General features: G+C 36.7%; 1 protein-coding gene across 1 annotated transcript in view; it reads left to right on the top strand.

Annotated features, from left to right (window-relative positions):
• LOC309481286 (uncharacterized protein) overlaps nucleotides 1–15912 on the top strand; it is a gene marked incomplete at its 5' end in the record, with an annotated part of 159103 nt that overhangs the window by 50139 nt on the left and 93052 nt on the right. Inside the window, 3 exons of the mRNA XM_082146155.1 lie at nucleotides 8647–8862; nucleotides 9425–9574; nucleotides 11833–11985. Coding sequence (XP_082002281.1) covers nucleotides 8647–8862; nucleotides 9425–9574; nucleotides 11833–11985 — 519 coding nt within the window. The remainder of the gene's footprint in view (nucleotides 1–8646; nucleotides 8863–9424; nucleotides 9575–11832; nucleotides 11986–15912) is intronic.

Genomic DNA, 15912 nt, shown 5'->3' with positions numbered 1-15912 from the left:
TTGGTTGATGAAAAATTGATTAAAATTAAGATACAATTTATAGAAAACGAAATTCACTTTAAAGAAAGGTTTTCTACTAAACAACACTTAATGAAGTGGTCAAAATCATGTCTGACCCACTCCATATCCATCTCTCGATATAATGCATCCTATCTTACTCGTGCTGTTCACTTTTCATATTCAACATAGATGGAAAAAAATAACATTATAATATTTTAACAAATATGATACTAAATGAGATTATTTAATGGCTACAACAGTATAGTAGGCCTATAGACTCTATTTGTACAAATTGCTGCACATTAATTTAATTAAATGAAACCTTGTAACGAATTCACACTGTAGGGTAGACTGTGTACAGTTGAGACACCTTAAATAACTTGCGTTCGCAGCAAGCACAAGTTGTGATTTTTGCTGTGCACTTGCATATTAGTGTCAGCTGGGAAGGAAATATAGAGACCAGACCTCTTGGAACTTTAATTGAATACATAGCGTTGGTAAAGCATACTGAAATTACATCCCTACAAATTTATTAGGCCCTACTGAAAATAAATGTATCGAATTTAAGCAAAGTAGCCTAAATGTTAAGACTGTACGCCCTTTGCTTTTTTACGTAGCCTATAAAGGACTCTTATAGCCGACTATGTGTTAATTTAATTTGTAGAGGATTTTTTTAACTCAAACATTAACACTGAAATAAATGAAACTAAATTATTGTAATTTTTTGGCACACCACGACGAGTGGCGCTATGCATTGTTCTAAAGCCAGGTTTTATTCTGGCATGTTGAATTAGTGTTCGACAAACGCGGCGGCGCGTTCATTTGAATGAAGAGCGCTTCTCGCTCGTGTGAGCGAACTCACACTGGAACATTAGGCCATGTCGCAACGAGTGAATCGTGGCCGAGTGGTTGAACTTACGTTACGATCATTTAGATGACACGGGTTCGAATCCCGAACTAACTTGGACTACTGATATTTTTATATTAGCCTATTAATGCATTTTATAGTCTATTGTTGATGCAGAGAGATTTGTCTAGTTCTAAAACATATATATATATATATATATATATATATATATATATATATATATATATATATATATATATATATAGCCTATATATATATATATATATATATATGACGTTTAAACGACAAACAATAAAATCAGAACCAGTATTCTGTTGCGTTCATGGTTCCAGTGGCAGTAATGCATCCACGGCTTTTCAAAATGTCACAAAGCGTTTTGAGATTGTTTTGAATGAAATATTGAAGTTAATAATTAAGTGTTTTGGCACACCACGACGAGTGGCAAACTCTTTGTTTTGTTTTGCAAACTCAGCTAGCCTGTGGGGGGTTTGGAGAAGGCAATAGTTGCTTTATCGTGGGGGTGCAGGACAGAGGTGTTAATGTTCCGTCTTTCATATGGAGAGTGTCGGAGCCAGCCTGATGAGCAGGCAAAGGCAAAATTCTTTTAAGGATTAATCTCAAAATCTCCAAAAGTCCATAGCCTATGTAGCCTACAGTAGGCCCTATATCTTATTACATTATATATTGTAGTTTTATTGATTGTATTTAAAGGTTTTCTACACACAATTTCAATTTAGCAGATACAGAGCTCTTTAATTCGCGACCCACCTCGTTTTATTGTAAGGTGAATTCAGCAAGGCATGTTGTATCTTTGAAGGAACAAAAGCTATTTGTTACAGTTTTTTATTTCGTGATTTGTGTGGATGACACACAGCGGCATATACAGTATTATCAGCTGTATGGTGTTTTTTTACGCTGAAATGCTTAATTTCGAGAAAGACCCGGCGCGCGCAGTGAGGGAGACCAAACTTACTAAAAAAATATCCAGCGCGAGAGAGGCAAAGAAAAACGCCGGTTCTTAATTTATGTTGCTTTGAACTTTTTTCGTTTTGTACCGTTTTAATTTAGCTGCAATTTCTTTGACAATAGAAATGTTAAATGTTGCAAGAATAAGAGTCTGTGTTTCTTATTTTGCATCACAAAGGGAATAAACTCTATCGATGCAACCCTGTTTAAATAAAAAAACTGTCCCGACACTTTATTCATACCTTGAAATGTGCGATGGGTTTTCAAACTTAATTAATTTTCTTTTTCTTTTACATTTTCATTGTTTATTTTTTAATTGAAAGCAATACTGTATTGAAAGTATTTTTCTGATTTATTCGATCTGTTTTGAAAAATGTCTTCCGTTGCTATGGCCGGGTATCACTGTCAGTCATCTCAATCTCGTGAATGATTCACACACACACAAAAATTTTTTTTTTTGCAGATTAAAGACGAGCTTCATCATTTTCATTTTCTGGTGCAATCGGCTGACAGTCTTCCTTAATCAGATGTGTCGTCTTTGCAGCGGCTCAACTGGAATGTAGCAAATTTATGTTGTAATGTACAATTGATAATTAAACAAGATGATTGACTTTAATAAACAGATACATATTTAAGCATCAAGAACGGAAAAACAAACACTGTCGGCTACACTGAGATTCGATCTCAGATCGTTTGAAGCTCCGAGAGGCTATTGTTAATGCATTGACCACAGAGCTATCGTCTGAGCTATCGTTCCCTAAAAGTCTGTTTTATTCTCTGCTTTGTTTGTTTATATTTTGACATTCAATCAGTCTCATTTTTGTTCAAATAATGAAAAAAGTTTTTTTTTTTTTTTTTTACAAGATCTTGCGCCATGTTTTTTTTTTTATAAACAGATAGGAAACTTACCTTTTAAAATGCCGCAGTTGCTGCTGTTTTGCCCTGTCACTTGCGCCACCCGGTATAGCCATTTCGCGAACGACTTTGAAATTCGACTGGTTTATTTTTGCTGCGGCAGTAATTGGCATTGTGGTTGATTATTTATTAAAGAATTCAATTGATAATCATAACAACATGTAAGCCTATTTAATTCTGAATATAACAAAGAATGCTTAAACCGACTAACATCGGTTAGTAACTGCAAGTCCTGAAAATGTTTTAATTTTACGGTAAATTATTTTAATTTATTTCACTGTTATGTTTCAGTTAATAAATCTACAAACACATTAAAATAACACGAAGTAAATGACAAGTAACCTATTGACATAGCCTTTCTAAATTATAGAAAAACTGGGCACACAATGTTAACGTGTGTCTACTTTGTTTAAATTTAATGAATTTGATTCGTTTAACCACAATATTTATCTTGAATTTATCTGTGACCTCAGCTCAGATTACTGCCGCGGCAGATTACGTCATAAAGAGAATAAACTGACACTTTTCAAAGTCTGTGATTACAGCGCCACTCAGCGGTAAAAGGCAGCAAATACACATCCCCCGCGGCGGTAAAAGTCTCATTCTGGTTGTCCACCATCTGTACAAGAGAGTATCATCCGCATAAAGGGACACTTTATGTTCGGATTCACCCCTCAGTATGCCTTTAATAGTATTATCGGACCGTATTGCCACTGCCAGGGGCTCAATCATCAGTGAAAATAATGAGGGGGATAATGGGCAACCCTGCCTAGTCCTGCGGCCTAATTGGAAAAAGGATGATATGTTATTGTTTGTCCGAATTGCTGCTACAGGAGAGGAATATAAAACATTAATCCATGAAATGAATTTGGCACCAAAGCCAAATTTCTTCAAGGTATAGAAGAGGTAGTCCCACTCCACCCGATCAAATGCTTTTTCAGCATCAAGTGACAGAAGCACCTCAGGTATATCGGGTGGAGTGGGATAGTGAAGGATATTCAGAAGTCTGCGTATATTGTAGAATGAATATCGATTTTTGATAAAGCCTGTCAATATGTAAGGTTTAAAAAAAAAAAAAAAAAAAAATGCAGCAGGCGTCTCGTGGCTCTATTAGCATCGCGCCGGCCACTACCAGCCACACGATCTCTCACTTTTTACATCTATCAGACACTCCTAATCATACACGAGAGCACGCAGACAGTGCAATACAGATCTTATTTACCTATTTCTCAACGAAATCTTATTTTTTATTCGCTCTTTTTACCCGTATATGGGAGTGCGCGCTCGTGGCTCTATAGCATCGCGCCTGCCATACCAGCCACACAATCTCTCACTGTTTACATCTTTCAGACACTCCTAATGATACACGAGAGCACACAGACAGTGCAATACAGAGCTTATTTACCCATTTCTCATCTTATCTTGTTTTTTATTTGCTCTTTATACCCGTATATGGGAGTGCGCGCTCGTGGCTCTATAGCATCGCGCCGGCCACTACCAGCCACACAATCTCTCACTGTTTACATCTATCAGACACTCCTAATCATACACGAGAGCACACAGACAGTGCAATACAGATCTTATTTACCTATTTCTCATCTAAATCTTATTTTTATAAGACTCGACCCGTCACCGTTAAATGCGGCTGCCTCAAGATCTCTCACTTTTTAAATCTACCAGATCTCAATTTGATGCACATGTGCTAACAGACAGTGCAATCCTGCTCATATTTGCCATCTTATCTCACATTTTATTCGTTCTTTTTGTTCATAATGGAGCGCACGTGTCAGCTCCAATTAAGCTTCTCGCCTGCCTCAAGACCTCTCACTCTTTACATGTACCAGAGACACTCCGATTTATGCACGTGCAAATAGACCATGCAATCCTGTTCTTATTTATCTCTTTGCCATTTTATCTTATATTTTATTTGCTATTTTCGTCCATAATTTAAAATGGACTGAATAACACTCTCTACGAACTTGACGAGCGATGCCGCGCTGACGGACCATAGACTATAAAAAAAGAGTGACTGACATGTAACGTTATGCACATAAATCACTGTCACACACACTCACTCGGAGTAATATTAAGGTACTGCATAATACATTTTCAACTAGCAGAATAGTACAGAATCACGATACACAGTCTCACTTGTAGCCATGTCTTTTAACTATTATAATATTTCGAAGGGCAAAAATAGGAACTTTTAATTGGCTTTACATCATGAGCGGTCACTTTAGCGCGAGGCCCTGTGCAGTCGCAGACTTGGTACTGTCAGTAGCATAAGCTAACTCGATCACGTCGAGCTAGGTGGGCGTGATTTCAGATAGCCAGGCTCCTCAGCTCCACTCTTTGCCCATTTTCTGTTATCTGGGAGTGACGCAAGGCCAAGATGGCGACGGCCGGCTCCGCCCACTTTAGGCTTCAAAAATGCTCTTCAGAAACCTACGGGTGACGTCACGGACACTACGTCCATATTTTTTTACAGTCTATGGTATAAACACACAGCAAAATACTGCTCTTATTTGCCATATTATCTTATATTTATTCCTCTTTTTGTTCATAAAAAAAAACGTCGCGCCTGCCTCAAAATCTCTCACTTTTACTGCCTGATACTTTACTTTTATGAAAGGAAAAGCATACGAAGATTACTCACTACATCAGTTTTTGTTTTATAGCTCAGGCCTATCTATTTGAATTTATTTTATTTTATTTGCTTTTTTTGTGTGCAAATTATTGTTTTTATAGTAGATCATAATTATTAGGCTACTTGTGATCGATATTCTGATAAAGGTCTATGTAGAAATTACGATTGTGTCAACCAAGTAATGTCCTATAGCTCCCATCTTTCGCATTAGATGTTTGTGTGAAAAACTGTCTAAATAACAATTGTAAGTCCAAAATATTGCCGTGTCCTCTCTTTTATTTTAATATTTTAGATTAATCATTAAAATGCTGTCAATTTCACAATCTAAATTCAGTATATGAGTCCATATGTGTTAGATTTGCCGTACAGGTGTTGATTTTTTTAACGGCCACTGGTAGAGTCACCGATTGGTAAAACCCCATGCACTAATTTTTTTTTTTTATTATTATTAAAATTAAATTTTGTTCTTTGCCTGAACAAGTTTTTTTGTTTGTTTTGCAGTTCTCAATATAATCAAATATAAGATAATATGACAAAAAGGTAAATAAGAGCAGGATTGCACTGTCTGTTTGCTCTCGTGTATCAATCGGAGTGTCTGGTAGATGTAAACAGTGTGTGATCTTGTGGCAGGTGTGACGCTATAGTGGCTGGAGCGACGCTTAGTAAGAGCCACGAGACGCGCTCCATTACGGGCAAAAAGAGCGAATAAAATATAAGATAATATGACAAAAATGTAAATAAGAGCAGGATTGCACTGTCTGTGTGCTCTCGTGAATCAATCGGAGTGTCTGGTAGATGTAAACAGTGAGAGATCTTGTGGCAGGTGCGACGCTATAGTGGCTGGAGCGACGCTTAGTAAGAACTGCGAGACGCGCTCCATTACGGGCAAAAAGAACGAATAAAATATAAGATTAGATGAGCAATAGGTAAATAAGAGCAGGATTGTACTGTCTGTGTGCTCTCGTGTATCAATCGGAGTGTCTGGTAGATGTAAACAGTGAGAGATCTTGTGGCAGGTGCGACTCTTAGGTGCCGAGACTGGTTATATCCGTTACTGGCCGAGTGGCAGGCGCATATATCCGTGACTGGTCGAGTGGCAGGCGCATATAACGGTGACTGGTCGAGTGGCAGGCGTGGTGACAGGCACATATACCCGTGACTGGTCGAGTGGCAGGCGCATATAACGGTGACTGGTCGAGTGGCAGCTGCCTCTTGCGGTGACGGGTTGAGTGATAGGTGGAGTGGCAGCTCCCCCTGCCACGCAGAGATTTTACCCCTACTGTTTTATCATACGTATTTCAAAGTTAAGGATTCATTAGTTTGAATATAGCCTACATTGGAACAAACAATATAATAACATCTTAGTTGATTATTTTTGACAAAACATATATATATACAGTATATATTATATTTAACATGAGCAGAAATTGGCAACAGTATAAGCTTATTTGATGTGGCAGTATTTTACAGTAAAAACTTTATAATCTATCCGATTTTTGTAGTCAATTTTTACTCATCTCTGGATAGCAATAGAGTTTGGTAAAAGCTGTTCATTCATTCACACACAAAAACGCAATTCATTTTTAAACAGTATTTTTGCCAGCTGTAGCTACAGACACTTGTGATTAGAACAAAGGAAATATTGAACTGACCTATTCCTCAGCCGGATCCGTTGATCCTCGAAATGAAACTTCCAGCACTTCTGAGGTAAATTTTCCAGGATTATTATTAAGATAGTATTATTCCTCACAGCGTCGTAAAGTACATGAGTCTGAAAGTGAACTCGCGGTGTGTGTTATCCAGCTGATGTGGGCGTTTCACAGGTCTGTATGGATCGCCTCAGATAATTTGCGTTTGAATAGCGCGCGCTCTCCGTGGGCGGAGTCACATTAAAACTTAATGAGATGAGATGAGAACGACTGACATCTCTCTCTTTTCATACATATTACATAAACTGAGAATATTAGGTTTTTTTATAAAAAATACTTCATTTAAAAGAAGAGAATTCAAGCTTCATGCCTGTGTGTCTGTATGCATGTTTGACTGAGTATTCGCTGAGTTACAGTTCATTTTCGGACGCGTTTCAGAATGGACTACACTGACAGAGAGAAGGCAGAACTCGCATCATGTTTGTTTTTCTTTATTTGGCAAAAAGCACAACACTTTGTTTTTATTGTGAGTATACACAAAAAAAATGCACACTTAACAGGATCGATTGATGTATGAAACTTGTTTGTAAGATCAAAGTCAACAGAGTATTTTGAGTCTCTCTTGCACTGATAAGAAAAAAAGCGAGCCTATCGCGCCGGCGTGATAGCCGGCCTCAGGGGGTTAAACAGTTTTCACATATAAATCAAAAACAATTACAATTTTAACAATATTTCAAGTGTAATCTTTCTTTTTAAAAAGTATACATCGATTTTATCATACTTATTTCAAAGTTAAGGATTCATTAGTTTGAATATTGGAACAAACACTATAATAACATCTTAGTTGATAATTCAATATACCTACTTTATTTTTAACAAAACATCACATACTATATTAGTATTATGGCTTACAGCTTATGAAACCCACGAAATCAAAATCCCAGAAAATTAGAATATTACATGAAATCACACAGTAATTACACTGTAATACCATGGTCATTGAACCAGGTTTTGGTTCTTTTGGCAGTGTGGGCAGGTGCAAATCCTGCTGTTTTTAACACTTTGTTTTTATTGTGAGTATACACAGAAATAACAGACATTTAACAGGATCGAATGATGTATAACACTTGAATGTAAGATCAAAATCGACAGAGTATTTTGAGTCTCTTTTGCACTGATAAGAAAAAAAGTGAGCAGATCACGCCGGCTGATGTGCCTTTGGATAATATATTTAAAAATCTAACAACAATCAGTGTAATGACAATTTTATTCTTTGCATGAAAACACTTGAATTATCCTAATTGAACACTGTTATATAATAATAAATAAATGTGTCTTTCCTGGTGTATATGGCAACTAGTAAATGCTCTGGTATGGTCTAGAACAGTGTTTCCCAACCTTTTTTCAGTCACGGCACCCTTTGAATTTTTTTTTTAAATGTGTGGCACCCTACACTACTGTTGTCACGATACTACTTTGATACGATACCTTGAAATGTATTTGAAAAAATGTGTGCGCGTAATTTGTTGTTATTAGAGACATCCAAGATTATTAGGCTATGTGTATTTTCTATAATTCGTTCTTTATATATATTTACGTAGCAATGGACCAAACCAAGTTGTACGGCCCACCGGGAAAAGGCCAGGTGAACCAGATGCCCAGTCTGCCCCAGCCAGGAGTGTGTCCAAGCAGAAAATATAAACCAGAAATGTGTGCCCGGATAACTTTCGTGTCGTGTGCCGATGACAGTGACTGTGCCAACAATGAGAAATGCTGCAACAATGGATGTGGACTTAAGTGTATGGCTCCAGTTACAGGTATTTTTATATTATATTATCTATACTATAGCCTACTACATTACATTACAACATTACATTACATAACACTATGGGGCTGTAGAATGCTTGCATCTGATTGGTCCATATCACTTCGCCAAATGATTTCAGTTATTTCAAAGGTCCTTACAGCAACAACAGCAAAAGAACCAAAACCCACGACGACACTGACCAAGTAAATAAATATAGTAAACCATAGGATAAAAACAACTAATTATTTCCATATATTTTTTTAAATACTGTAATTTTAAAGCAGAATAATTGACTCCGGTCTGTTGAATTATTAGAAAATAATGCACACTCAAGGTGTTTCTTGCTTTAGATCAGAAACAGTTTTAGATCAGAAATGGCTTGTGAGGTTCAAAAATAATTTAAGAAACAGCAAGTTACACTGAATAAAACATTTTAAAGTAGAAAGACTGAAATAGTTCTTTTGTAAAACGTATTCCAATATTATAAACAACTTCCAAAAACCTTTTTTTACAGTGAAAACTTCATTCAGCATTCAGTGATTTGGCTTCTCTGTCATGTGTCTATATAACAGCAAACCCAGGAGTGTGTCCAATCACAACATATGAACCAGGAATGTGTGCCCGGATAAGTTTCGTGTCGTGTGCCGATGACAGTGACTGTGCCAACAATGAGAAATGCTGCAACAATGGATGTGGACTTCAGTGTATGACTGCAGATACAGGTATTTTTATATTATATTATATTATAGGGCTAAAAAGTGGCCCTGGACTTTCTGGCACAGAGCGGCCCACCACAACCGGTCCACATCAAATCACACCATAAACCCACCAGCTCATTATGCACAGAACAATTTTTAACAGCACTTACTAACAAAAAAATATAACACAATACAGAAATATAAATACTATTTTTTTTTATTTTTTTTTATGCATATTAACATTAATGAATAATGATTAATAAATTTGTCTTTCCTGTTATATATGGCAACTAGTAAATGCTCTGGTATGGTCTAGAACAGTGTTTCCCATCCTTTTTTCAGTCACGGCACCCTTTGAATTAAAAAAAAACATTTGTGGCACCCTCCACTACTGTTGTCACGACACTACTTTGATACGATACCTTGAAATGTATCAATTTTCAATACCACAGGGAAGAACCGCCTACTGTCATATAGATCTTTTTTAATATTATCTAAAAAAAATGTGTCCATCCATTGAAAGTCTAAGAATTTCTTCTGAAGAGATCACTTTATATGATGACATATTTGATTATGGCTTTTATTCATATATAAACATTGTTCAATTACCATTGCAAATCTCACCTAAATGTTTGTTTACTGTATTTGTTTACTGTGTTTTTATATGGGGATCATTTTGTTATAATTGCACAAGATAGCTTGTTTTAATATATTTTTTAATGTAATCATTTCACAGTTAATCTTCAAATTAATGAAGAAACAACATAAAGACAGTATATTTTAAATAATTGTTTAATGGCATCTTTTTATGAATGAAGGCCAGTATCACTGATACCAATACTGCTACTGATGTCTTCAATTATTTATTTATTTTAAATTTTAAACATTAATTATCGCTATTCAACACTACAGTATAATTGAAAGCTATCAATTTTAACATTTATTTGGTTCCAAAAAATATAAAAACTGTTAATTTAAGTTAACTTAAAACAATCCTCACATAAGTCCAAATTAAATGTCATATGTAACTGTGCCCTTCCTACCTTACAGGTAGAAAATACACAGAAATTGAATACAGTTATCAAATACTTCAGTCTTCACTGCATAAATTATAAATTAAATATAGGTTAATCCTTATTAAAGCTACAAGCGTTCTTTAGTCAAGAGTAGTGAGTGATTTTCTCTGTTACCTGCATGTGTTTCTTTGATTCTGCTGTCACGGCTGCACACGTGGAGCACGCGTCCCATTTTCTCACAACTCTTTACGTTCCTTTAGGACTTTAACTAATTTAAGACTGTTCTTATGAGGATACTCAACAAAACGGACATTTTGGCATAATTGTGTGTTATTATTCGTTCAAAGGCGCGAAAGAGAACTCGATTCTGGCGCGCGTCTATCTGTGCGCCCTGTGTGTGAAAGGACATTCACAGGCAGCGCGCTCTCTTTTGTCTTTTCACGCTTGCATGGTTTAAAAGCATTTGCATGAAGAAGAACGTGATCATATAATGTAACGCCAGCCAAAGGATGACAGAAAAAACGGATGCTGCGTGAATTGCGTTAATAACGCGTTGAACTGAAAAACATGAATCACATGCGTTACCGTTGACAGCACGGACATAACCGGACATGGAAAACGTACGATTTGCACTTTTATTATAAATTTGTGTGCGTAATTTGTTGTTATTAGAGACATCCGAGATTGATACATCTTCTTTTTCTTTTTTTACACATTTTAGAAATGTAAAAATGTTTGATGGTGTTTTTACACGAAACCCCTGCTCTCCGGTTGGGAAACGCTGGTTTAGAACAGGGGTGTTCAATCCTGGTCCTCCTAGGGACCCACCAATCTGCACTTTCTGTGTCTCTATCTGACAGTCTTAGAACAGTTCTCATCTAATGAGCTGATGAATGCTTGACTTTGATTGGTTGACAAAGATTCTAAGGTGTGTAATTATTTTCAGGTAAACACACTGCAAAAGTAGTTCCAGGCAGGTCTTGACCGCATTACATGTCCATATCACCTCACCAAATGATTTCAGTTATTTCAAAGGTCCTTACAGCAAATTATTTCCTTGTTTTTTGGAAATAATGATTAGCAGAATAATTGACTCCGGTTCGTTGCATTTTGAGAAAATAATGCACACCCGAGGTGTTCGTTGCTGTAAAACGTATTCCAATAATATATACAACTTACAAATATATTTTTTTACATAAAAACAAAACAAAAAGAAACATTCAGCGTTCAGTGATATGGCTTCTCTGTCATGTGTCTGTTTAACAGTAAAGCCAGGAGTGTGTCCAAGCACAAATCATGAAGCAGCAATGTGTGCCATGATGGGTTCAGCGCTGTGTGCCGACGACAGTGAGTGTCCCAACAATGAGAAATGCTGCAGCAATGCATGCGGTGGACGTCAGTGTTCAGCACCAGTTACAGGTATTATATTATATTATTATATTATTGTAACGCAGTTCGTTGTTATGGGAAGGAGGAGGCGGGAACCGGCGAACATTCATGAAACTTTAATGATAAAAATAAACCAAATACAAAACGAAAGTAAGAGACAGCAGCCCCTCACGGACGACTGCTGTCACAATAAAAGAAAAGAAAACACAACACAAATTCAGACCTGTCCTCTCTCGCTCTTCACTGTCGTCGCTCCTCCTTTATGCTTCCGCTCCTCCGTGAGAGATACGAGACCAGTGCGTCGCGCAGGAGTCGCTCATCAGTAATCATGCCACCGGCCTCGTGCCGCTCTGTCACGGCCCTCGGCCTCGTCCTGCTCGCCACAATTATATTATATTATATTATATTTATTATATTAATTATATTATATTATATTATATTATATTATATTATATTATATTATATTATATTATATTATTATACTACAGGTCTTTTGAATGCTTTAATCTGATTGGTTGACAAAGATTCTAAGGTGTGCAATTATTTTCAGGGAAACATCATTATAGCCTTAATAAAATAGTCAACCTAACATATAAAAATTACACTGCTCTGTTTAAATCGATATTGGAACGTGAGTGAAGTACAATCCCTATGATAAAGAATAGTTTAGCATCCAAATACATCGCAAATGTTGGAACATTTTGATTCTAATGAGAGTTACATGAGTCCAACCCTGCTTACTTTCGTTTTTATTTTTATTTTATTTAGTGTTGGCTTGTTTATAGTTATTTTTTTATTCTTGTTCCGTTCTGAATATCATTCAATTTAAAGGATTTGTTTGTGCAATATTTTGAGTGTCTCGTCCCTTAATATATATATATATATATATATATATATTAGAGGTGGGCATAGATTAATTTTTTTAATCTAGATTAATCTAGATTAATTTTGAAATTAATCTAGATTAATCTAGATTAAAATGGCTCATTTGAATTCTGCCGAAGGCATTCAGAATATGTTTGCTACCCAAATAATGACTATAAAAGTAAGTCTTTGAGAACGGGTTTCTCAAGCCAGGTGGCGCATTAGACCAGGGGCTCATCTCCTGTTTCCAAAATGCATCACAAACTGCTTGAGAAAGCTGTTCTACTCATAGACTGTAAAAGGTTACTACTGTACTGTTACCGTCCGTAGGCAACATTAGGTAGGCCAATGTTATTATCAACTACTATAGGCTATCAATTAGGGATGGGCGATATGGCCTAAAATCTATATTGTGATATACATTGCAGCCTCTTGCGATAACGATTTACAGTATATTATAATAAAACCATTTCAGAACAGATTACACAGACCCATGCTAAACAACTGCTAAATGTTTTTGTTTTTAAAGGGTGTATGTAGTTTTGAGAACATATATTGTGCAAAACTGTAAGTACACAACATCATTTTGCAGATAAATAAAATTTAAGTACACTAGCTGCAGAGACTTAAGTAGGTCTAATGTTTATTATGGCTTGGAGCTTATGAAACCCCAAATTTAAAATTAGAATATTGTCTAACTGATGTCTTTTCAGTTAAAAAGAAACACAACAACGATTCTTAAAATCGAGATGATGTGCTACACCACTAAGCAAGGCTGGATTAGTACCCCCAGGGGCCCCTGGGCACTGAAGCTCATGGGCCCCCTCCCCTACCTGACAACCACACCCTCCAAAGGAACACACACCAGGTGTGGGATTTAACATGCCAATCACTATTGATCAAAAGCTGAATGACTAGTTCACAAGACAATGATACGAAATACATTTTTCTGAAAAGTATGGCTGCACGATTTGGGGAAAATGTCATATTGTGATTATTGAGGTCAATATTGCGATATGCGATTGCGATATAGTAAACAAATGGTTTCATGAGTTAACTTGCTTATTTCTCAAGTAAAATGCACACACAGATTAGTGATAATGCTGAAATTTGTAGCCCATTTCTCAACTCAAACTAGAAACAACAACTAAATGCACTGTGTTTTCAAATTAAAATAAATTCAATATTGTTATTTGTCTCAATAATACAAGAGTTAAAAATAAATGTCATATTTACCTGTGCCTGTCAAACAGGTAGACCTAGGACATATACCGAAATTGTCAAACTGCACTGCATAAATTATAAATTAAATATAGACTAATCCTTATTATAGCAAAAAAAAAAAAAAAAAACTTTAGTCAACAGCAGTGAGTCATTTTCTCTGTTCTTTTTGTTCTTTGATTAACTTTACTGACAGAAAGCTTTATTGGCTGCTGTCTCTTTAAGACCAGCTGACGGAGACGCGGCTCTCGCACGCGCCTCATTCTTTCACAACTCTTGACGTTCATCATAAGACAGCTCTTATGTTATGAAGATACTCGACAAAACGGACATTTTGGCATAATTGTGTGTGTTATTGTAAGTTCAAGCACGAAAGATAACTGTATTCTGGCGTGCTGTCTGTGCGCACGATACTGGCGCGCGCGCGTCTTTGGTATTCAGTGATATCATGTTTCGTTTTGAATTTGAGGTGGTAGAACGGATTAGCTGCTAGTCGTGTGTTAACTTACCGAACTGTTACCCCACACACTCTGTATATAGTTTGCTGCTGCTCGTCTGACGGCTTAAACCCGAACCAAGTCCAAATAATGGATGTTGCACCGATCTTTTTCACCAGCTTTCACTTTCAGCCGTGTTTACTTAAGATGACGACGAATATGCGTTGCAGCCGGGTTTACCTCGCGGCCGCGGGTAGATTGCGTCATCATAGCTTGTGTAGTATATAGAGCCATCTCCCAACCCAACTTGGAGAATAGATTAACGGCGATATTTTTTTTATCGCGCGATAAGAGTCTCGCGTTAACGCAGCACGTTAACGCCGATAACGGCCCACCACTAATATATATATATATATATATATATATATGAAGAGTTCAGATGCAAAAGCCTCTAAGTGTCATCTGGAATTTTCTTCTTGAATGATCATTTTTATCAAGCTTGTATATTTAAGTTCAGTAATTTCTAGAGCTGTCAGTTAAACGCGTTATTAACGGCGTCAATATTTTTATCGCACGATTAACGCCTAGCAAACTTTGTAGTTTTTTTTTCACATGCTTTTGCAACAACTAGTAACGTTAGTAAAACTACAACACCACCGTATCTAGCTAGACCGGAAACAACAGGCACGCCGCACACACTTGTTTGGGCTTGCAAGCCGGCCAAAGAGTGGACGAGAAGCAGCGTCTAGGGCAACTTGTATCGCACATCGGACGCGCACTTTCTCAGTTTATGACCAGGAATAAAAACACCGAATGGTCTGGTGTACACTCAGAGAATAATGCGTTCGAATTTTAAATACGAGGCGCTGTGCTTCGCTTCTCGTCCAGTGTGCGATCCCCTTTAACGTTACGTTTTGAGTGGATGAATAATGAGCGCGAGACGGCGAAATGGATGCCAATAAGATTCTGAATGGAAAGTTTAATTTGAAAAAAGTGGCCAAATGGTTCCCTTGACAAGACCAAAGTGATCTGTGTGTTTTGTCATTGTGAACTGAGCTATCATCGCAGCACGTCCAGTCTGAAATACCACTTCATGGCCAAGCACACACACAGCTGATGCGAATTCTCCGCCCCCTCGTCAATATCAGGACCTTGTCAGTATTTCTTTCACCCTTTTATTGATGGACAGTGTTACATTGTGTGAGAAATTATTTGCTCCAAGTGAGAATGTTAGTGTGAAATTGAACACTACAGTATATGCCAATGTTGTTTTCAATAAAAAACATTTGCACAAAGCAAGCCGATCCACTTTTCCATGCTGATAAGAGCATTAAAATGAGAAAAACAAATGGGACAAAAATAAATCAAGAGACATTTAGAATAGATAAAAATGTGCGATTAATTGCGATTAATCACGAGTTAACTATGACATTAA

The sequence above is a fragment of the Leuciscus leuciscus genome (assembly GCF_965113295.1).
Source record: "Leuciscus leuciscus genome assembly, chromosome: 18".
Lineage (NCBI taxonomy): Eukaryota > Metazoa > Chordata > Actinopteri > Cypriniformes > Leuciscidae > Leuciscus > Leuciscus leuciscus.
Note: the sequence above shows the minus strand (reverse complement) of the source record. Positions and strands in the feature narration are given on the sequence as shown.